Here is a 24,156-nt window from a genome sequence, read left to right as displayed (position 1 = left end):
GCATTTTTGACCAGAACAAAGCGCACCACCGTGAAGAGGCATTTGAAGACGCTGCTGTGTTACCTTTATGCGAGGGTGATATGTTGCTCTCTGATTATGTAGCACACACAGGGAGAATGCACGAGGCTACACACCCCTGTCTTGTGTCTCAGAGGGAGGGACCATTCTGGTGTTTGGCAACATACGTTGTCAACCTGTGTGCCCTGCAGAAATGTCCCCATCACTCTGAGGGTGCCATCTCCACACTGGGAGGTGAGGCGGACACAGAGCAGCTCTGCGGCGGGTGCTGGGTTCTGACACACCTTGTAAGGGACCAGAGGAGCAGTCTGAGATTATTAGTGTATACCCATAGCGTAACAGGTGAGTGGCACTGCCACCCAATCAGTGGCCAGCACGCAAATGAAATATTGCCTCCGTGCCCACAGAAGAAACAGATCATTGGTTTTAATTTGAGTGCAACAATTTCCAAGAAGACAGGACATGGAAAAACAAAATGGGGTGTATACTCAGCAACATAAGCTATTCAGTGAAAGGTTGTCTCTTTTATCATTTTACAGTGTTCACTTCTAATGATCACTTCCAGTTTATACTGTAGTCATAATATAACGTTACACTCATCTTCTGAGCAAAAGCTAGAATAACCAAATCAATTATTTTCTAATAGAAGGCTATTATTCCAAGATGCACAGTCTGGTACACCCTATAAATACCCTATAAGAAAGGAAACGAGCCAATGGCACCACCAAGGCTTGCTGACTCCTTTGCAAATGGTCAAAGAGCATTTTGGGAACATAAGAATGACTACACACCATTATGCTCGACAAATCTGTCTGAAATAAAAGGGCTGGTTGCGGAAGGGCCGAGAGCATTTCTATGCATATGGGGCTGTGTGCTTGACTAGTCCCAAATGCACAGACATCCTTGAAGAATTGTATGATATACATATAGCATAAGTACTGCACTACTTATATCAGTACTGCAAAACTCTACTGTAAATTGCAGTGAGACAATACTGTGACTATAAGTACATTTAAGGCGCAGAGCATTGAGAACAGTGTAAACCGCAGCACTAAGTAACATGTTGCATTGCTCACTTTAATGTCCTCTTGATATGTTTGATAATTACAGTTTTTTCCTTGAGACGCTCCATTTTCATGTCCAGCTTCTGCTACGTCAGGTGGCTCTGATGCCTCTTCTGACTTGTGTGTGGTCTGAGAGGTCTTGGCATTCTTCTGGGAGTGGCACATTTCATCTTATGGCACTGCCAGGGAAAGTACAACATAACACAACTAGTCAGCAAACATTGTTTCCAGAGTGCAGTAAATAACCTCTGCTAATATGTAGGCACCAGAATCTAGATTTCAAAAGTGCAAAGGAATACTCTCTTGGGTTCCATGTCCATGTGTGAGGCCATGCTCTATCTTTACTCCACTTGATTGTGTGGGGACGGTATACAGGTGAGTTGCAAAGCCTTCAAGGGCGAAGCACTGTCTCCATTGGAATGCCACTGGTGTAGGCATTTATGACACTGTACCTACCACACGTCTACTAGCATGCACTAAAAGGTAGCAACACTTACCTAGCAACCAGTTCTGCTCTTGTTGCGTGTTCATCATGGCTCTAGGAATGGAACTGCTCCGTAGTTGGCTCTAGGAATGGAACTGCTCCGTAGTATGAACCGTGTTCATCATGGTTCTAGGAATTGAACTGCTCCGTAGCATGAACCGTGTTCATCATGGCTCTAGGAATTGAACTGCTCCGTAGCATGAACCGTGTTCATCATGGTTCTAGGAATTGAACTGCTCCGTCGCATGAACCGTGTTCATCATGGCTCTAGGAATTGAACTGCTCCGTAGCATGAACCGTGTTCATCATGGTTCTAGGAATGGAACTGCTCCGTCGCATGAACCGTGTTCATCATGGCTCTAGGAATTGAACTGCTCCGTAGCATGAACCGTGTTCATCATGGTTCTAGGAATTGAACTGCTCCGTAATATGAACCGTGTTCATCATGGTTCTAGGAATTGAACTGCTCCGTAGTATGAACCATGTTCATCATGGTTCTAGGAATTGAACTGCTCCGTAGTATTAACGCGTCGTGGGCCGAGCCCGGGAAATTGGCATAGCAGTGTGTAACGATGGGATCATCAGAAAGAAAACATCTGCACCTTGATCAAATACTGCATTTTCCCTTCTTAAACATGTCCTTCTGGCTAGTGGCAGCACCAAGCTGACATGTGTACAGTCAACAGCCCGTGTGATGTTGGGGAGCTGAGCTAACCCGCAGAACCCTGTCTTAACGGTGTTTAGTTTGTCTGTACCAGAAGCGAATTTTATGACGGTCCCCGTCTGTTGTAGCATCATATTTAACACGGGCTACACAGCACACTGGAAAGCCCAGGATGCGACACAAGGCTACAGTTCCTTGGAACGAGCCAGTCACACAGAAGCGCAACACTGCCAGTAGCTACACAAATGAACAGGGGTGACTGTATGGATAGTCCTGTTGGCCTCAATATATCCTTAACTGTGTCCAAAAGATCCACAGTGGCCTATTAGCACGGTACAATGGAAGAAGTTGCGCCTCACACATCGCATACATGTCCACCCTTATGCTGCATGCCCGCGCACTCCTCTTCCATGTATGCCCAGACACTACGGGTGGCACAACACTGGCTGTCCCATCTTCTGCAGGACCCCTATAGTCAGGTCTGATGAAAAAAGAGGAATGGCAGGTATACCAGTGCTACGCACCACCTAACAGGAAGATCCACTCAAAAGAGCACCCAATAGGTGTAGTTACCCCTGCACAACATTGGAATGCAATTTCTATGACACCAGAAGGGTACCTTAACTATGTTCTACATTTTGTGCTACGAAATTGTTGTAAAACACACTGGAAATACAGCATGAATGAATGTACTCGTGCATCAGCATTGTCCAACGTTCCCGGGATGCCACATTGCCATGCTAGCAACACACACAACACACTGCACCCGAACACGAAATTGCCATTAGTGCCAAAAGAGCGGCAATGTTGTGAAAAGCAAAACAAACAGCACACTAGCCAGGCGAATGCTTCTAGAGCACGCCATGCCCCAGGCATAGGCCTTTCAACGTACCCCTTGGCCATCAACCAATGTGGGGAATTTGCTTCGGTTCTGACGTGGTTGTTTTTTCCAAGTGTCAAGTCAGTTTATAGCACCGATTGTCTTCTCGTTTTTCTTATTGGTATCCCTTCTGATTCCCCCAGTTGCCTCCATCTTTTTTCAACACCCCCCACAGCCGTACTAACATCTGTTGTGGGTAAAGTTTACCAAATAAGGCTGTACTGTGTTCTTCTTGTAAAGCCAATGCATCAGACTTGGGAGGATAGCTCAGGGGCAATGCGCTCGCCTTGAACGCAAGACAGCACAGAGCAACACAGGTTCTATCCCTGGGTCTGCGCTTAGAAACCTCTGGGTATTTATTAAGCACCTTATAAATAACATATCATGTCATTATAAATCACAAAGCAGATTGTAGCTCAGATTTTTCAATCAGCTTTTATTGAAAGACCCGCAGAGATCGCATTGGAATAGTGAAATTGTCCGATGCCCAGGAATCTAGTCCCATGCAATAGTTTGTATAGATCAGTGGTGGGACTAGGCAGCTGCACATTGTATTTCTTAATCGGTCCTTTAACATTGTGGCGGGGGTTGCGAGCGACTGTGAGTTAAAGGCTTGAAACATCAGAGAGGCCTAGGAGCATGAAGAGGCCTGAGAGTGCTAAAAGGCCCAGACTAGAGTGCAAGGCCTGACGCACTTGATGGGACTAAACTGCGTAATAAAGGGAATGGCACTTTATCCTTTGAGAATTGGAAGGGCACCATATACCTTAATGAGAGCGAGAAGGGCACCATATCCCTTAATGAGATCGAGAAGGGCACTATATGCCTTAATAAGATCTAGAAGGGCACCATATCCCTTACTGGGAGTGAGGAGGGCACTATATCCCTTACTGAGAGTGAGGAGGGTACTATATCCCTTACTGAGAGTGAGAAGGGAACCATATCCCTTGCTGAGAGTGAGTAGGGCACTATATCCCTTACTGAGAGTGAGGAGGGCACTATATCCCTTACTGAGAGTGAGGAGGGCACTATATCCCTTGCTGAGAGTGAGAAGGGCACCATATCCCTGGCTGAGAGTGAGTAGGACACCATATCCCTTACTGAGAGTGAGGAGGGTACAATATCCTTTACTGAGAGTGAGGAGGGCACTATATCCCTTACTGAGAGTGAGGAGGGCACCATATCCCTTGCTGAGAGTGAGTAGGACACCATATCCCTTACTGAGAGTGAGGAGGGTACCATATCCTTTACTGAGTGTGAGGAGGGCACTATATCCCTTACTGGGAGTGAGGAGGGCACCATATCCCTTGCTGAGAGTGAGAAGGGCACCATATCCCTTACTGAGAGTGAGGAGGGCACCATATCCTTTACTGAGAGTGAGGAGGGCCTCCATAGCTCCCATGGGTGTTCATCTCAATACTATGCTGACTCAGAAAATTAAGTCCGTAAAATTAAGAAACCAGTTTTATTGGTTCTGTCACAGTGCAAACATATCAATATGCAAATGTCAATATGCAATATGCAAATGTCCCTTCGCTTGTGACCATATCAATTTTCCAAAAGTTTGACTTGGTTACAATTGGTGTCAAGGTAGGTTTACACTTTTTAGAATTCGGTGCTTTACACATACTGTCTGTAACCATGTTTTAGGATGACACCAAGTATAAAAGACAATGTGCTTTGTGTCCACATAAAGTACAGCACGGCCTATGTATGTCAACGTTTTATCAATTTAACTTCAATTTAACGTTAGACAATTTAACTTCGATTTGGAGCTTGTGAGAAGTAGCACCAAGTCTCAGCCTGGACCTTTGCGCGTGCCTTAATTCATACAAGACTCTCTTTTAAGGAAAACTCAAAAATACACTGCACGCTCTCTGTAGAGGTATGTGTAGGGTAAGCAAATACTACATTGGTGGCTGGTCCGATGGGGGAGGTGGGGCAGAGCCTCCCTAAACTTAATAGATAAGCTTGGTCCCTCCCAGAAGTCAAGTTGCTGAGCTATTGGCAGCCTCATGAAGAGCACCTCAGTTCCTAATAGGCATGCCGCGCTTGTCACTCAGCAGAGCGATTTTCTGCGCCCTTTGTGTGTGGAGCGGAGTGCTCTTCTCCCACAATGTCATAACACCTCTGCCCTTGTGGCTCTGGCAGTTCTGCATGGATTGTTAAGTCATCCCCAGATGCCAGCCTGTGGCCAAGAAATGTGATGCCCCATCGGCTTACATCGACCTTGAGCCCCATCCCTATCCCTGTCTGTGACAGGCTGGGCGGAGTCAGTGGCATACTGATCCAACCCAGCATCTTTTTGGATTGGCAGATGGAGTGGTACAATGTAGGCCTTCGGTGTATGGCGTAACCTGACAGGGCAGAGACAGGGCCTGAGCAGACCTAAAGCATACCAATGAACAACAGTCCAGTGTCACCCACCAGCAGTGGCATTGCATGCAGTGAATGAAAAAAGTTGTGCATGGTATGCCAGAAGAGGCCCCATGCAAATGACCCTTTAACTGCCACTGTAAAACCATGTTCAGGAGGCAGCTATACAGGATCCTCAAACTTACTTGCTCATATATCTTTAAAATGGCAAGTTGCTTTGATTTTCCCTCGATAGGCTAAAAATACAAGAGATTGGCCCTCATTGTGAGTTTGGCGGTATATGGTAAAAGTGGCAGTAACGGAATTGCTGCCACTTTTACCACTCCGTCAAATAAGGAGTTGGCGCTAATTCTGCCAGCGGACGTGGCCCCAGCAGAATTATGACAGGTGAAATTACTGCCAACATCCGGTGGAATTTACCCAGACGCTAATTCCGCCACCAAGAGTGAAAAGAGTATTTCCGTTGTTTCATAAGTTGAAATACCATCGGAAATTGGTGGTATTTCCACCGAAAATACAGTGCAGTTACGCGGAGGTAAATGCATACAGGTGATGGAAAACAAGTCAGAGGTGCACCCAATCCACTCTGGAAGACTACAAAGGGCCTGCGCCTGACCAAACCCACCTTCAAACGCCATGCTGCTACTAGCTATCGCTAACTGGGACATGCAGCTCTGCCTGCTCCACATTGAGCTTCAGAGGCAGGAACAGCAGCACAGTGTGCAGAAAGGAGGATGGCGGTTCTATACCCCTTCATCGACACGCATTTTTCCAAAGTCATTTTTGCTGAACAAAATACTTTGAAAAAATGTAATGTCTTTTTTTTAAAAATGATTTTATCCCAGGCCCCTCCCCACCCATTTTAACCCTTTACCCTGGCCACGCCTATATATTTCAAAGAGTTTTTTGAATTAATTTCTGTCATCAAAAATGACTTCTGCGTCAGCAAAACAACGCGGTACCGGGATGAGGAGATGCCATGCAAGGCAATGGCACATTCCCCGGGTCAGGCCCTCACCCTGGACATTCATTGACATCCAGCTGATCACCCTGTAGCGGCTGAACAGGGAAACCATTGTAGAGCTACACTCCCTGATCCATGACGACAGAGCAGGATTAACATTAGAACTGCCGTACCGCCGCTGCTGAAGCTTGTGTTGGACCTACATTTCCTTGCAACTGACACTGTGCTGGTCTCCTGTGGCCCTGGTGCCTCCCTCCTGCTCTTTCTTCCGCTACTCCCACATCTGACCTGTGCAGGGGTGGAGGTGGATGCACTGCCAGTGGTGGAGATCTCCTGAGCAGTGGAGAGCCCTGCCTCTTCAGCCTCAGTGTACCTGTTGAGTGGATAATGACATGCAGGTCGTCATCATGTGTACAAGTAAGTGGGCTAGCAAGACACTCGGGCAACCTGAATGTTGATCTTCCTACACACATTTATGATGGGCATGGTTGGTTTCAGGCCATTGAGTACAACTACTGCTAGGTGAGAGTAGTGTCTACTGTGGGTGTATATGGCGCATGCATGTGCACGTGGCCTGTTGACCTGCCAATATTGCTTGTTGTTGTGGTGGCACACAGGGTCACTTGGCAGCATGGACCATCGCAGCATGCATGGATGCTTCTCATGGTTCCATGGCTTCACATGCACATTTCCCTTACAGTGCATGTGCATTCCAAACTATCCCACCTTCCCTGGCACTTTGTACTGATTGCCATGTGGTTGCCCATTCCCCTGCCCATTATGCTCATCTATGCTCATCTATGCTGGGTGACGCATGCTTTTGGCCAGTGCATTCATTCCACCTCTTACGGCAGTCTTCACATGCCCACTGCCATCACCCACCTTGCCCCTGCTGGTGACCCAGATGGCAGCCTTCCTCGGGCCAGAAGGCCTGTGCTGTCTGCTCCCATACAGCTCCTCAGCGTGACAGACAGCTTTATCAACTGCACCTGGAGTTCCTCTTTTCCTGTGACAAGATTGTACCAGGTCTGGTCTCCGGGTTGGCGACAGAAAATGGGAGTTTTGGAATGGATTATACCAGCGATGGACACGATTTCCGCTGTTGGAATTACCACCAAATGTGATGGCGCTGACAGTAATTTTGACAATTCCATTACCATTCGATATTCATTTCTGGCAGTAATTCCGCCTCAGAGAATTACTGTTACTGCTACTGGTGTGTGCACACTCCCGCCAAGTTGTAATATGGCAGTATTTACACCAGACAACACGACAGTAATGGCAGAATTACCGCCCAACTCATAATGAGGCCCATTAGTCTTTAATGTTGACTTAATGCTCAAGTACACTTCAGACATGCTAACAAGGGATGTAGGTATAACATAAGTAAACCCTGCCTTGTGGGAAAGTTGGGGCAAAGACTCCCTTTAATGGAATGTTATTATACATCCCATTTTATTGAAAACACTGACGGATCATATGTGGCACCGTGAAGAGTCAATGGACGTGTTGGGGTCCTTTGCTTGCAGCATGATTGCAAGCCTATTGTGAACTGCATGTGTAATCCATTGAGAGTAAAATGTTTTAGCTGATCCAGGAAGCTTCAAACCTAAACATGAATTTGCATTTCAGATAATTGTGTGTCACACTTCAGTCCCCAGGTTTGCAGTTCAAAATATGTAATAAAAAAGTGACATCTGAAAAAATGCAGAAGAAACGAAAGCTAGCAGTTTTAGCTTTGTATATAATGAGCATGCTTTCTGTGTTGCTAGCCATGGCCATGCTATGCCGAGTTACTCACACCATTTGACTGCTTTTGCCCTTATATGCCCAGCACTACCATCCTTTGACAGCACTGCCATGAAATGGTCAGCTTGGGCATTTGCATAAAATAACAGGGATTGCAATTACATGCCCAGGTACTCAGACCATTTCCTAAGTTCTGCCACAACGTGCCTAGGCACTTCATCACTCGCCAGCCTACCATCATATGCCAAGGTACCCACACCATGTGCCATGCTCTGTCCAAAAATCCCAAGACACGCTCCTAATTTGCCAGGCGTTGCCATCATATGCCAGGTATTGCCATCAAATTCTGGTGTACTTAAATCATTTTATAGTAACTGCCATCATATTTATTTATTTATTGTATTTATAATATGCCCAAACCCTTAGGTATCACAGCGTAGTTACAGACAGCTTAATATATAATCATAACAGTTTAAGATACATATGTAAAGGTACTCGGACAATATGCCAGGTTTTTCAATCAAATGTCCAAGTGCTGGCCCCATACATCAAGTTTTACAATTTAAGGCCCAGGCACCCCAATGATTTACCTGACGTTGCCATTTTATGGCAGGTATTATCATCATATTCCTAGGTACTTTTAGCATTGGCCAAGTTATGCCAGGATATGACCAGGAATTCACGTCGCCTGGCAGGCAGCGTTTATTTTTAATTGTGAGAACCGCTTGCCATGCTCCCATGCCAAGCAGCGCTCACAATTGCACATGGCTGGACAGGCCTGCATGTCAGGGAGCATGTTATTTTTATTGTGAAAACTGCTTACCATGCACAGATTGTATGTCAAGCAGCGATTCATTGTAATAGTTCATGCTGCCTGCCATGCAAGCATGCAGGCAGCATGTCCAATGGACCCCGTAGTGATCGCCAGCATTTGCATGGCAGAGAAGAGGGAAAGCGGCAGAAACACAAGATGTGCTGTGCCCCTCCTCGCCACCACACAAATGATTGATTATTTGATGTGGCATGATTGAAAGGCGTTAAAGCCTTACTCAAGGGTTTTGTGCATTTTTAATCAGCCTTACTCCAGTATGGAACATGAGCTCCAGAATAGTTATAAGGATGGACCTGTGATTTACTTAGTGTGAAACCTCAAATTTGCTTTTGCAATACATTATTCTAAAATGCATATAAAGAAAAATACATATTTGCAGGGGTTATGATTTTCACACTGAAAGCTAGATGGTTCGTGAACTGAACAATCAGACAAAAATGCTTTTGATTTATTAAAGTTAGATGGAACAGTGTTACTCAGACATATTCACTTTTCTTTCCAAGATGGGTAATCCAAGCCGTAGAGAAGAGATCCCCATCAACATCAATCACTACGCGACGAAGAAGAGCGTGGCAGAGAGCATGTTGGATGTGGCGCTCTTCATGGCCAACGCGACACAGCTTAAGGCCGTGCTGGAGCAGGGCCCGCCGTTCCAGTACTACACCACGCTCATCGTCCTCATCAGCATATCTCTCTTCTTCCAGGTGGTGATTGGAATCATGCTCATCGTCATCGGTACGTTGAAGAAAACTAGGTTATTAAGTGGTTTATTTCAGGATTATGCTTGCATTTTCATATGAGCAGATGGTCGAGGCAATTGGCGCCCAAACCATTACTGTATCTGGACAACATACCAGTGGCTAAACTCAGGGGTGTTCCTATGTCTAGAAAATATCCGGGGATATGCTTAAATCGGGATTGTCAGGACTCGGGTCTGGCTAGCCTTTTGGTTGTAGCCCCTGAGCTTCTATCCGGGGCTAGACCCAACCGACCCAGGGCTATAGCCCCGTCAGTCCTCCCCTCCACAGCAATACCTCTGGCTAAACTAATGGTTGATGCTGTAAAGCACTGGAGGGAGGCATCTGTACTCCTGCTCTCTATATCGTAGAGGAGAGGCACAGAGCACCCCAGCCAAGATTCTCTACATTGGTAAAACGTGGTGAGCAATCAAGGCTTAGCTCTCAGGAGGTGATCTGGGCTGGTTCTTAAATACAATGTAGTCCCCAAGCACCCAAAAAGGAATGTCCACATGCTGTTAGTGAAAACACAGTCTTTATATAAATAAGGTTCACGTTATATACACAATAACAAATGCACACATTGTACTCTGGCAATACTATAATGGCAAATATATACAGGTCTATGTGATACCACTCTTTCTATCCATTGCTTTGAAATGAGACCATGGCTAACAGCCCCAAATAGCATACAAATCAGATTGTAAGATGCATCAACGATAGACACAGAAAGAAAGCAAGTTAAGTCAAGCAATGGCAGAACAGTCGCCCGGCTACCTAGAGACAGTTCTGTGACAGGATCCCCCCACCTGAGCAACCTATAAATAAAGCGTATTGACAAGCCCAGTCCAATTATGCCTCATATAGTCTTGATTCTCTCTAAAGGTTCTACAACCCCAAAGTACCTGGTTTCGTAGAGTTCTTCGGTGAGTCATCGACGGGCCCTTCTTGAGTGCACTCCCTTTAAGGCAGGAGCCACGGGTCGTTGAGAGTTGGTGAAGAAAAGGGTGAACACTGTTGTTACGGCAGCAGCTTCGGTTCTTGTGGTGCTCGTTGACGATAAGTTAAACACATCCTGCAAGCTGAGGCGTGCGGTGCACCTCGACGACGAGTGTTGGTTGCCGCAGAGAGGTAATGAAGTACTTTGGCCCAGCAAGGGCATCGGGTTGCCTGCGTCTCTGTGGTCTTCGGGTGGCGTGAAACCCACCAGCGGATTCTCCTCGGTCGTCGGCGGCCTTGACTTTCTCCGGTAGGATGAAAGCAGTCAACGAGGATGAGCAAGGGAGTGCTTGTTTCAATGTTCTTAGGCAAAGGAGCACTGCAGCTCTGGTTGGCAACGGCGGCCGTTCGATGGTGGTGGACTTCAATGTCCGGGCGCTTCTCTTCGTGATTCCGCGTAAGTCCCTGTCTCCGTTTGGCAGCCTTTCAAGGGTCTGGCATCCAGGGAGCTTTGGCAAAGATCAGCTGGTGCACGATTGTCCCTTGTAGCTCGGGAAGAGGTCTCCTAGCCAGGCCCTCTCTTGGATCAGTTCCTTGATAGTCACGCAGCTTTCAGATTAGCGAAGGACAGCAGCAGTTCTTCTTCCAGTGGGCTTCAAGGTTAAGCATCAGTTTCGGCTTCAGCTTCTGAACGTTTTCCATCAGTGCGAGGCCCCCAGATATACTGTTGATCTCCCATTCACTCTGCTGGGTCATACTCAGGCAACCAATCATTCAGAAGGGCAATCATGCAATCAGGCAGCCAATCAGGCTCACAGTGCATTCAGGCCATTCTTCTCCATCCAGACACTCACAATATGGAATGTGGATTCGGACAAGCACTCTGCCATTCAGCACTCAACACAGCATTCATACCAGTTGTCTCAGTCATTGTGTCAACCACCAGATACTAGACACCCACAACATGAAATGCATATTCGTCACATTCACCATTCACCAGGTCCCACCCCACGGACGTACCCACAACATACAGTCCTGGGGAAGGCTCCAACCGGTCTGGCCTGGACTTCCCCACACTACCATATATGGAACTTCCACCCAACAGCCAGTAAGGGGGAAGGGACAGAGTCAGGGCTTCCCGGGACATCGGGAATACAAGGTAACAGGCAATAGAAAGCAAGAGGCCACAGGGGCCATCTTGTTTCCCATCAGGAATCAATGGATTCCAATGGCAGGGTCTGAGTATCCCAAAATGTAGGATACTCAGAGCACCTGTCAAATTCAGCATGGAGCTGCCACCAGCCCATACCCTGCTCTGTGGGCCACACACAGTAGCCCAAAACATACACTAGGAGTACAGGGTCGTACTCCCACCCATGGGTGCCATAAAGGTATCCCACGGGTCTGTTCAGCAAACCAAAAAGAGGAAGAGCAGCACCACCAGGAGTACCACATGAACTTCTGTGCAGAAAACTTGACAGAACACACATGATAAAGGAGTAAAGAACAAGGATTTGGAGGCCCTGTCCCTCCAATGCATTTCCAGCAACACAGACGCCTAGAAGGCTTCCTTTTTCTTTGCCACTGTAGACATTTTTAGTACACTATCTTGTGCTCTTGCTTGTTTGTTTGTTTGTTTATTTTATTTGTAATGCGCGCCAGACCCAGGGGTAACTGGGCGCAGCAGAAGAATATGCGAGGCTTACAATGTTACAGAAATGATACAGAAATACACAATATTACAGAATATACAAGTGATACAAAGGTTATACAGAGGTTCATCAAATACAATTTACAAATTTACATAGTAGCAGGGCAGGGTCTTGCGTAAACAGAAATGCAATTCTCTGGAATTAAACATCCTAGTTCCACAATGCCAAGGACGTCTATTTTCGGCTAATTTACATACAGAACTTAGGATCACCGTTGGAGAAGTTGCAGATCCATCCGTTTCAAAAGTCTACATCCTTTTGAGCGTCGACTAATATAAGACTGATGAAGAAGGTGGACCTATCGACCTGCCCAAAGGTTGATCTTCAAAAAATCTATTCCGGTCAAATAGTGCCCAAGAATAAAGGAGTCAGGAAAGTGTTAGGGTTACGGGTAAATGTTCTAATAATGATTTTTCAAAGTATACAAAGACCATTGGAGTAGTAGAGAAAATGGGATGGATGGAGAGGGAAACGGGAGCTTGTTGGAACACAGCTTTCCCCAGGAACAGCAATTAAAAAAAAGACAACATTCGCAAGGGACGACTTTTTGAAGTCGACTTTTAAACTAACTCAATTAAAGTCGACTGTGGTAACAGTCTTGTAACAGGTCAACACACACATGGATGCTGACCTTTGAACATGGAACCCCTATAGGTTAAGGGCAAGTGAGAAATTTCAGGTGAAATAGGGCAAGCATTAGTGTTGTAGCATTCCATAACACAGCTGCCTCCAAAATTGTACTTACTGTGAAAGCGCTTCCTAAGTATAAGAGTATAAAGTATAAAGCATAAAGTATAAAGCACAGGTGATCTGTTCCATGGCCAATACATGCAATTAATCATTGAGTAGAATGTTATGCATTCACTTCTCTTTTTTAACTCATTTGTGGGCTTACAAGAGCATTTTAATAATCCTTATTTACATAGCTCTCTTCTTTGTAGGGGGCGGTAGGGGTCCCCCCCATTATCTGAAACTGCTAAAATCCCTAAGATCCTCCATGCGTCCTCCCAGGAGGCCCCAAGATCCAGCTAGCTATCCACCTGGCGGGGCGCCTTTGCCTTTGCTCATGCTTCTGTTTTAAGAGTATACTTGCAGGGAAAGGGGCACCCCTTAGTTGCAAGGTGGACACGCCACTGTGCAAATAAGAAATGGCCACATCCAGGAGTATTGTGTTAACCAAGTGTTACACCTAAATGGCAAAATGCACTACATGCAGTTTGTACAGTAACCACACTTTTGGTGATGTAGCCCCAAGAACATTGCAAATATATATATATAGTACACAGAAGGATTATGCCTTGCCGAACAGCACAAAAGAACATCTGTCATAGGAAGATGTTTTCGGCATGGGGACCTCAGCTCTGAATATCTACTGAGCTGCCACCCAGATTGGGTGGCACTCTGCAAGAACCACACAGCAGGCTGGAGACTAATACAAGGCCGTTTTTTCTCCTTCCCAAAGTCAAAGTCACCACATCTCACTCGATGCACTCGAGCCACCGTTCCACAGCAAACTCCCGCAGCATCGCTCATGAGGTCCCCTGATGAAAGTAAGCTGAAAAGTCATGAGCTAGATGCTGCACAAAGAATCCCCCATCAAGAGCATAAACAAATGGATAAGCGCATGAAAATGAACAACCAAGGAAATGGGGAGAACAGGAACTTAGAACAACTATACAACACGCGGTGGGGGGACAATTCATGACATGTCATAATCACAAAACCTGGACGACATATTCCGCTTACATCTGGGTCTGGGCAAGGAGGAGGTCTCCACCTGGGGAATGTTCAACTCCCCCAGTCCTTCACCATTCACTGGTGCATCCACCCCACATGCCTTGTGCTCATGTTCTCACTGGGTGGATGCAATTCCAGGAGTAGAAGGGGGTACGGTGCCCGACCAGGATTCATCTTCTCATAGTCTCCAGCCTCTGCTTGGTCTCAGCAAGGGTAGACCGGTCTCAGCCCTTCCACTCCTTCTGTACTTCACTGAGCTGTCCCAGGAGGATAGCTCAGTGGCAATATGCTCACCTTGCAAGCAAGATGACACAAAGCAACACAGGTTCGATCCCGGGGTCTGCGCTTAGAAACCTCTGTGTATTTAAGTGCGTTATAAATATGCAACTAAGACAAGAACAACAAACACATTCTGTAACAGCGCCTCGATGCCCCAGGGCTGTGTGAGCACTTTAAAAAAAATGCAAATACTCTATTCAAAGTTTAAAGACTAAACAGCTTTTGATGAAACCCTCTGACTCAGTTTCATTTTCATTTTGCCTAAAATTCCTAAATGTCAAATGAAATCACTGAGAAGACCAATTATTGAAGCATCAGAGAGTATTTTGGAATCCCTCTCAATATATATTGACACTGTTGTGCAACCCATAATTCAGAAGAGGGAAAGGAACACTGGTCATGTTTTTATGAATGATAGAAGATGTATCCCTTCAACCTGAGGAAGAGATATTGTTCATTATGGATGTTTTTAGTCTCTACACATCTGTCCCACAACAAGAAGGAATAGGGGAGACATACGGAACCGCTGTGAAGCATCAATGGTGTCTCACATTGTATATTGTCCAAGTTTGTGTTAGGGGCCCATTTTGCATTACAAGTAAGACAATATAATTAGCATTGGGTATTCTATAAAATACTTATTGGTGAAATCGTTGGTACATTTAAGGGTACCAAAGAAGAATTGAGAAACATGTGTCCAGCATTTGAATTCAATGCATCTGCAAATTATATTCACAATGAAGCAAAATGTCAAGAAAATTCATTTTTTGGATGCAGAGTTATATTACTCTAATAACAAAATCCAAACAGTTAAATCAAAACCAACTGATAATAACAGTGTATTGTTATCATAAAGCTTTCATCCACCAAATATGATCAAACATATTCCTTACATTTCGGAAAGTCACAAAGTATGAATTTGACAGAAAAATTTGCAAAACGAGGCTATAATCAAGAATGACTGGATTTTGTATTAGGGAAAACTAAACAAGTATCTAGAATGGATGTCCTGGGTGAAAAAGAAAAACAAATTTAATTTAAATTGCTGTATATCGCGATCCATTCTGTTCAGAGTAGACAAATCAGAAAATGTTATCCGAAAACATTTAAAGGTTTTTTAATTTAAATATTACTTAAAGATGTCTTTAGGGAATTAAACACGTTTCCTTGTAGGAAGGGTCAGTCAATAAGAGATAATTTGATTGGAGCAGAGAGCTCAACAATGGTATTACCCAGGAGTGAATTTAAGGGTACAATGCCATGGTATAATAGCCAACATTGCCATTATATCATCAAAAGTAATATGAGTATTCACCCACACAGTGACAAACCGAATTGTTTACAAAATACATCAATGTGTGACACTTGTCACATATGTCACAAGAAACACTCCAAGTCTTTAAGATGGTTCAAAGCTTTTTGTTATTATTGTAATGGACTCTATTGCCGTCCCTCTCTTTCTTGTCTAATAAAGCCCCTCCTCCCTAACCCAGGCATGCCTGCACCTCAGTTTAGTAAATACTCAATATTGACCCCTACTGTCTAAATTCTGCCTTCTGCTGGAGATGAAGACTTAAAGGGTGTCCCACTTTTCTATCTTTACTGCCTCAAAGAGTTACTAGACTTTCCCTACTCTATCCAGTGGTTAGTAACTCTTTCTACTCTATCCAGGGGCTAGTAATTCTTTATGGGATTGGAATGTGCCTTCCAGATACTCTGCCCAGCTTGGTCTATTGTCTATCATGCCCACTTCTGCCTTTCCATCTCACTGTCTAATGCTCTTCTCTCACTACTCTTCTCCTGCCAACTCCTCCCATTTTGGACTCCACTCCCTACATCCTTCTACTCTGTCCCTCTAATGCCTCTCAGTGCCTCTAAATTTCACCCCCACCCTTCAATTTCACTACCCCTTCTTTCACACTTCTACCCCTCCTTCCTCCACACTACTACCACCTCCTTCACACTACTACTGCTTCTGTCACACCACAACTCCCTTCTCCAAACGTGTGCTCCCTCTGCCACACTACTCCTTGCTCAGTCAATGCACTACTCCCTCTTCCACACCACGAATCCCTTCTCCACACCACTATTGCACTCCGCCCACCTCCTAATCTGACATACTCCTCTTACTTAGTCACAAACACTTCACAGTCACTCCTTACACTATTCTCACCTAAATACTTTGGTTACTCTTTTACTCACACTCACAATAGAGTACCATATGCACTCAATATCCAATGACTCACCTGCTCTACACATCTGCCTCCATAGTCCTCTCCATCCTCCTTCCTCCTGCTGGTCTCTTGGTCTGCCGCCTCCATCTCTTATGATCTCAAAGGAACAACCAACACCTTCCTGTTTCCTGGGGGGTGTTCTTGTCCTCTGATTGGCAGCCTTTCCCTGTCCAATTGGGATCGTCTTCCTCGCCCGGGAGGCGTTACAGACAAAACAAATTTAAATGACAAGCTAAGCCCCACCTTTTTTTAGTTACAGAACCGCTGCGAAGCATTCAAGTTTGTGTTAGGGGCCCATGTTTTACTCCCCTCAAGATGAGTGTTGTTCTACTAGGGTTTGTTCCCCTTGATTAACTCCCTGGTGGTATCAGAGCCCCGTTGCGTTTCCCCTTCAGGCGTCCCGGCGCTGGTGTGTGATGCACAGTTGACCGCTCTATCGTGTAGGAGCTCCCACTCCACTCTATATTTCTCCTGCTGCCCAGGCACCAAGGTGTGCGCATACACTGATGGCTGCAAGGTCAGCGTCTCCTTCTCTTGGGGTTGTTTTTTCTTGTCTCAGTGTTGTGCATGGGGCACCGCGGTTCTCTTCTTTGTGATAGTTCATCTCCTCGTCCTCCATATTTATGAAATTAGAAGAGAGCACTCTGCAAGCATTTTAGGTCACAGGCATTGGGTGATGCAATTACATTCTGCAAAAAACAGACTGGAACTTGAGGTGGGACATGCATTGGGGCCCGCTGAACTGCAACCATCTACCTCATGGGTAGAACTGGCTGTGGAGTACTCCCTGGAAGTCCTCTTACCCGGACTGAGAGGGGTTCCATCCCTGCTTGACAAGGCCAGGACACTGGCCTTGTCACACACTACACAAGTTATCTACGCTATGCAATGCCCATGTGGAATATTTTGTACCAGGTCTATTGCTCAACCCCAATAGCTCGTTGCTACAACTGCTCATCATTAAGCAGTCACCAGTTTGGACTGGAAGATCCTGCAAACAGGTCAAACTATCCAAGTGATCGACCATATAATGATGAGCAGGGACCCCAACCTGCAAGGTGAGGATGGAACCGTGGTGGGAAAGGGGGGGGGGTTCCATGGTTGGGATGTGCTTGAAAGGTGGGGAGTGGCAGGGGTGGAGTTATGAATTGCCGGATATGCTTAAAAGGTGGGAGGTGATTGGCTTGGACAGGTGTGGGAATGCTTGGTGTGAGTATGCTTGTAATGTGGGGGAGGGGGCCGGGGAGGCAGGGGCGGGAGGAGGGCTGGGGTTAACAGGGGGGTATAGCTGTTTTTTTATTTGAAGGGGGAATCATGACAAGGATAGCAGGAGGTGGAGCAGCACAGAGGTAGTGGGTGACAGAGTCCACGTGGAGTGATGGGGGCATAGGAAATGGTGGTTCAGCAGGGGACCCCCTGAAAAGAAAAAAACAGGTAGGATATTGGGGGACAAGTAAAGAGGCAAAGGTGTAAATATCCATAGTTACTGCAGGAAAAAAAAATCAGAGCTTCCCCTGAAGAAGAGCACATTTACCTGAAACGTGTTGCATAAAGATAATTCCGCTGCTTAACCTCAGAACATTATAAAGTTCTCACAGTTGTTAATAGTTGTTTGGATGTATATGTGTACTGCTTGGCTGTAATTGTTTGCTTTGACACATGTTTGTAATTTTCTTCATTTTACTTTGAATAAGCTAGTAATGCAATTCATTACATCATTATATAAACTTGTTTAAGGAGAGATAGCTCCTATTTCACAGACAAACCATTTAAAGTTGTTAATTGATTACCTAACTATGAACGTTTTTCTGACTGTAATGTCAATATAATAATTAGTTGATCAATTAATAAATGCACATATCGTATTATTTAAAGTTACACATATTCAATCAGATTAAATGTGAGTTATAACTTGTTTGAAAGAGTTTACCTCAATCAGAGTGCAAACAGTTCCCAAGAAGCTAAAGTGGGTTTTATTTCTGGATTATAAAGTCTCGCATGCTAGCAGGGACCTTACTCCTGAGCACTGTAAAAACAATGTATCAAATAGTTTTTGAAATATTAGCTGCACACTCTACGCCATTGCAGAAAATGCAAAAAGGTCATGCCAAATGAAATGATTAAACATTACCAAAGATATAAGATTAATAGTGATGGCGGGCATAGTATATGCCAGAGCATACTAGAGCGCCCGCAGACTGCCCCTGGGTGGTAGCGGTGCATGGTATAAGTTAACATAACATAACATAATATTACATATTGGAGTGAGGCAAGTAGGGATTGAAGATATGGTTAGTTTCTACAGACCGGTAACTCCTACTCTCTTTTTGCTCAATTGCCCCATGGAGGTGTCTCCCTTAGGGACTTCCTACCTAATTCTACACTAACACAGATGTGAGTTCTAGAGCGTGGTGTATGTGTGATTCCTGTTCTTATCACTCCCCTTGCTTTACTACTCTACCCCTCCCCCTACTCTCCTCTGTCCTACCAACTCCACCTACCTTCTCCACTCTACTATGAGACTTCCGGCTCTACTCCTATCACAACTATTCACAGAACTCAGGGATATGATGACCTGCTCACCTTCACAATACAAGAAGCTCAGGGGTATGGTGCCCTGCTCACCCCTTCCCTATTCTCTCAAGAAACCCAGGCATATGGTGCCCTGCTCACCTTCACAATACAAGAAACTCAGGGGTATGGTGCCCTGCTCACCCCTTCACAATACAAGAAGCTCAGGGACATGGTGCCCTGCTCACCCCTTCACAATACAATAAATTCAGGGATATGATGCCCAGGTCACCTTCACAATACAAGAAACCCAGGGATATGGTGCCCTACTCACCTCTTCGCAATGCAAGAAACTCAGTGATATGGTGTCCTGCTCACCCCTTCTCAATTCCCAATTTCACTACTTTCAGCCCCTGCCCACTTCCCTAATAAATCCTGTTCCTTGCACCCCACTTCTACGCCCTCCCTACTAGCCTCCCTCTCTAACGTCTATCTCCTACACTATGTTCAGTATTTCTCTCTCACTCCCAACTCCTAAGCTCTCCCTTTCCACTTCCTGCACTGCACACCACTGATACCATTCTCTCACAAATACCTCACCTGCTCAAAATTCGCCTCCCCAAAACTCTGCTCTGTCATTCTTCCTCCACCTGGTCTCGTGGTCGTTCTCTAACTCCACCTGTGACTGCACCTGTACGACCCACATTGTGCCTCTGCTGCTGTCTGCTGTTATAGTGCAGGACACTATATGCAGGGGCGGTCTCACCCCCGTCCACCATTGGTTGCAGTGCTAAGCTGATTCCCTGCACCAATCAGTGCCTGCCTTTTCTGAAGGAGGGTGGCTGCACGACTATCCTTAAAAGCCCCTCCCCCTTTTCCTGCATGGTTTTACAAGTTATGTAGTGTTTCTCTGCCAGGCTATGGGCTGAACGTTCTTTTTTCTGCATTGCTGATGAGATGTCTGCTCTGCTGGGTGTTGGTCTTGGTTGGCACATGGTGCTGCATCCCAGTCTGCTTGAATGGCTGGAGTTCTGGGATTCTGGTTGTTTGGCTCCAGTCTGGGTTTTCCTGGCTGCTTGGTGTTGCATTGTAGGAGATTCAGATCTGGAAAGACAAAAAGAGAACTGTGGCGAGTGACTGTATCGTGAGCCATTGCAACCATATGCGTGGTATTAGTGTTCTCATTATTGGCACAAGGGGGGGACTTTTCGGGAACCGTTGAACCCACAACTCCCATTTTGCATACCTGTACCAGGGCTTGTTTTGAGTTTAACTTTTGAAAGCCTCATGATCCAGGCTGAGAAGGGTCACTCCTGACCCTGCTGCAGAGTGCTTAGAATCTTGGTTGGAGGTTAGGGGGGTGAGGGGGCCATGGGGCATAGTGTTTGGTTGAGTGTGAGGGACAGGGGGCATAGTGTTTGCTTGGGGGGTGAGGGACAGGGGGCATAGTGTTTGGTTGGGAGCCATGGGGCATAGTGTTTGGTTGGGGGTGAGGGGGCCATGGGGCATAGTGTTTGGTTTGGGGTGAGGGACAGGGGGCATAGTGTTTGCTTGGGGGGTGAGGGACAGGGGGCATAGTGTTTGGTTGGGGGTGGGGGCCATGGGGCATAGTGTTTGGTTGGGGTGGGGGCCATGGGGCATAGTGTTTGGTTGGGGGTGACGGGCCCATGGGGCATAGTGTTTGGTTGGAGGTTAGGGGGGTGAGGGGGCCATGGGGCATAGTGTTTGGTTGGGGGTGAGGGACAGGGGGCATAGTGTTTGCTTGGGGGGTGAGGGACAGGGGGCATAGTGTTTGGTTGGGGGTGGGGGCCATGGGGCATAGTGTTTGGTTGGGGTGGGGGCCATGGGGCATAGTGTTTGGTTGGGGGTGAGGGGCCCATGGGGCATAGTGTTTGGTTGGGGGTGAGGGGGCCCATGGGGCATAGTGTTTGGTTGGGGGTGAGGGGGCCCATGGGGCATAGTGTTTGGTTGGGGGTGAGGAGGCCATGGGGCATAGTGTTTGGTTGGGGATGGGAGCCATGGGGCATAGTGTTTGGTTGGGGGTGAGGGGACCATGGGGCATAGTGTTTGGTTGGGGATGGGAGCCATGGGGCATAGTGTTGCACTCCAAGAGTGAACTCAATAATAAAGCTAAAACAGGCACAGTTAGGAGATGTACATCCTTTGCTTTTTTGAGGAAACCTGACTCAACGAAGGCCATACTCCTCTTGGGTAACCCAAACAGCAAACTATAGCAGTCCAAAATAACGGAATGTCCAATCAAGGGTCAATAAAATATATATAATTTAATTAAACAGACGATATACAATAACTAAATCGAAATAAATGATAGCAATGGAAAATGTGTAGTACAAAATGTAAGTTTGAAATGCAATAAAAATCGTTACCCCTCAAAAACATCTTTTTCCATGTGTTTAATGCAAATTGGGGGTTGAAAAAGCCTCCTGACATGTCCCGCCTACCGCCCCGCCCACTTTTACTTTTCGGCCCACTATAGCCCTCATGTAAGGTACTTTCGGCCCTCTGTCAAAATCAGTTGTGCACCCCTGGCTTAGATGCTTTGAACCAAAACTCCAAATAGCACTACCCATTAAATGCCTGTGGCTCTGAGGCAGCTGGGAAATGAAGAAGGCCATGGTCACCATCCTGCCTGTGAGCCAGATATACTGATATGGAAAAAGGCCATACACAGAAATATATCATAGTACAGTATCCTTAAAGGTCTTAAGTGGAAAACTATTTTTCTATTATGTGAAAAGAAAGAAAGACAGATTTAGAAAGACCGCTCTTTGACCGCGGTCTTTCTAAATCGAGGTGGCACGCCCCTGCCGCACAGGAGTGCGCACAGGGGCTGACAGGCAGGAAGAGCAGTCGCGGGAGACTGAGGTAAGTGATATTGTAGGTGTGCCTGCATGTGTGTGCGTGCGCGCGGGCGCGTCAGCATATCTGTTTGTTGGGGTTTGTATTTTGAAGGGAGGGCGGAGGAGCAATTTCTTCGTTTTAAGGAGAGAGGGCAGAGGATTGGATGAAGAGGGTTGGGGGGGTGACTCCTCCCCTAAATGTGAAATATGTTGAATATGACGGGCCGCACCAAATCGGCCAAATAAAATCAACATGTTCACATAGAACCTTTTTATAGTCACAGTTTATACAAAGGATTGTTAGAGTTGAAGACTGAGGGCATTGTAACCAAATGAGTTCCGCCTGTGGGGAAACTAGAGCTTGTGCCTCTAAAGTCAACAGCATGAATGCACCTCCTATCAGTAGATGGAGGAGTAAAAGGGTTTGGGACACACAATCAGAGTGGAATGTATTTCTGTAGCACTGGTAGATTGTTCCACAGATATGCATTTGACAAAGAATTCATGCTTTGCCTTATACAGTAGTGTAATGCACTGTAACAAAATATATAACTCACACTATGTGGGTTTGCTGGCCATCTGAGTGGGAGCATGACTAAAATAGAAAATTATACAAATTCACATTCACGCTGTGTACTGTACACACGGGTGGTAATTAATATGATTTTGATAGCATTTGCATGATTGCAGAGACAGCCCGAAAAGAGTGATACAGTGAGCACTGAAAAGTGTGGAGGGTACATTCCGGTAGTTGGCAAGGCCATTTTTATTTTTATTAGCCGCAGCTATTGCACGCAGCACAATAAGGCTGGTGTAAGGTCACCTTGGACCAGTGGTGTGGGACCACATGATGAACACTGTTCTCAAGCTGGGTGTCAGATCCGCCCCACAGAATGGATGCATTTTAAACTAACTACTATGAACACAACCAGCTATCACAAGTGGCCAATAGTGTCGCTCAAGCACCCCTTGAATACTGAGTAACTCACAGAAAAGGGGCATATCCACACCACTTCAAGACTCAAAGAGTCGCTTTGAAGTGCTTTGAAACACATTGTGTATAGGCGCTATATAAATAAACATCATATCATATCATATCATAAGGCGAAAGTGGGCCAGACCTTTGCAGGAGGCTAACACATGGCTCCATATATAAGCAGCTCAGGGCCCTAAGTCATTCCGGTTTTGGAGGTAGCCATGGTGCTATTAGCACTATGGCTGCCTCCAAACCCGGGTCCGGGTCCATGGTTTCGGAATGGGGACTTACCGGGACATTCCAACCTTGGAGGACCCAGTAATATCGGGCCCGTCATTAGCTCCCTCGTCCCCTAGCGGCTCCCGCTAAGGGTGGCTGGTAAAACCAGCTGGCCTTAGTGGGACCCGCTAAGGGACCTCGGAATACGGCGGTACGGGGTTAACATCACCGGCATCCTTACCGGTGCCGTTAACCCCTTACCACCAGGGTCAGAATGAAAACTCACTGACGCACCCACCATGAATGGCCCGAGAGCGATGGGAACTGACCAGACCAGAGGTATAGTGATGTACTCTGGTACTGTTAGTATTAGGGGAGGGTCTTATCCCTGGCTAGCAGTTCAGCTAACTATTAATATTTTGTTTGTTAAAAAGAAAAGGTTGTTGGTCGTCAAGAAGCTAAGAACCTGAGCATTCTCATACATGGAGAGTCTATGCCCAGCTATCCAGCTGCCCAGCGAGTGCATACAGCCCCACAGACACCAAGCTGCAAAGCTAGTTGCTGCTCCAAGTGTACATAAGTCGATATTGTACACCACACCATTAGACTATTCAGAATCAGAATGCACTTAGCAAGTGGTAACCCGAAAGGCAAAAGAAAGAAATCCAAAAATAGGACCAAAACAGTAGTGCACATTTCAACAAAGAACCCCGTCGTTTTAAGTGTATACATCTGCAATTGAAAAGTGTAATTGTGGAGAAGCCTGTTCCACGCCTGTACACTTTGATCTGTGAAGGGATTCCAATTATCAAACATTATTACACATGATGTGTCACATGCACACACCCTTTGTCCACCAAGCCATGAGGAAAATCCTTGCCCAAAGCGCACATGCGCTTAACCCATTATGTGTGTGTTAT

General features: G+C 46.0%; 1 protein-coding gene across 2 annotated transcripts in view; it reads left to right on the top strand.

The window, feature by feature from the left end:
• NINJ2 (ninjurin 2) overlaps window positions 1-24,156 on the top strand; it is a 588,808-nt gene that overhangs the window by 488,688 nt on the left and 75,964 nt on the right. For both annotated transcript variants that reach the window (XM_069628600.1, XM_069628601.1), the window contains exon 2: window positions 9,535-9,766. In XM_069628600.1, coding sequence (XP_069484701.1) covers window positions 9,535-9,766 — 232 coding nt within the window. The remainder of the gene's footprint in view (window positions 1-9,534; window positions 9,767-24,156) is intronic.

This window comes from Ambystoma mexicanum, chromosome 12, assembly GCF_040938575.1.
Source record: "Ambystoma mexicanum isolate Mex_15411 chromosome 12, UKY_AmexF1_1, whole genome shotgun sequence".
NCBI classification, from domain to species: domain Eukaryota; kingdom Metazoa; phylum Chordata; class Amphibia; order Caudata; family Ambystomatidae; genus Ambystoma; species Ambystoma mexicanum.
Note: the sequence above shows the minus strand (reverse complement) of the source record. Positions and strands in the feature narration are given on the sequence as shown.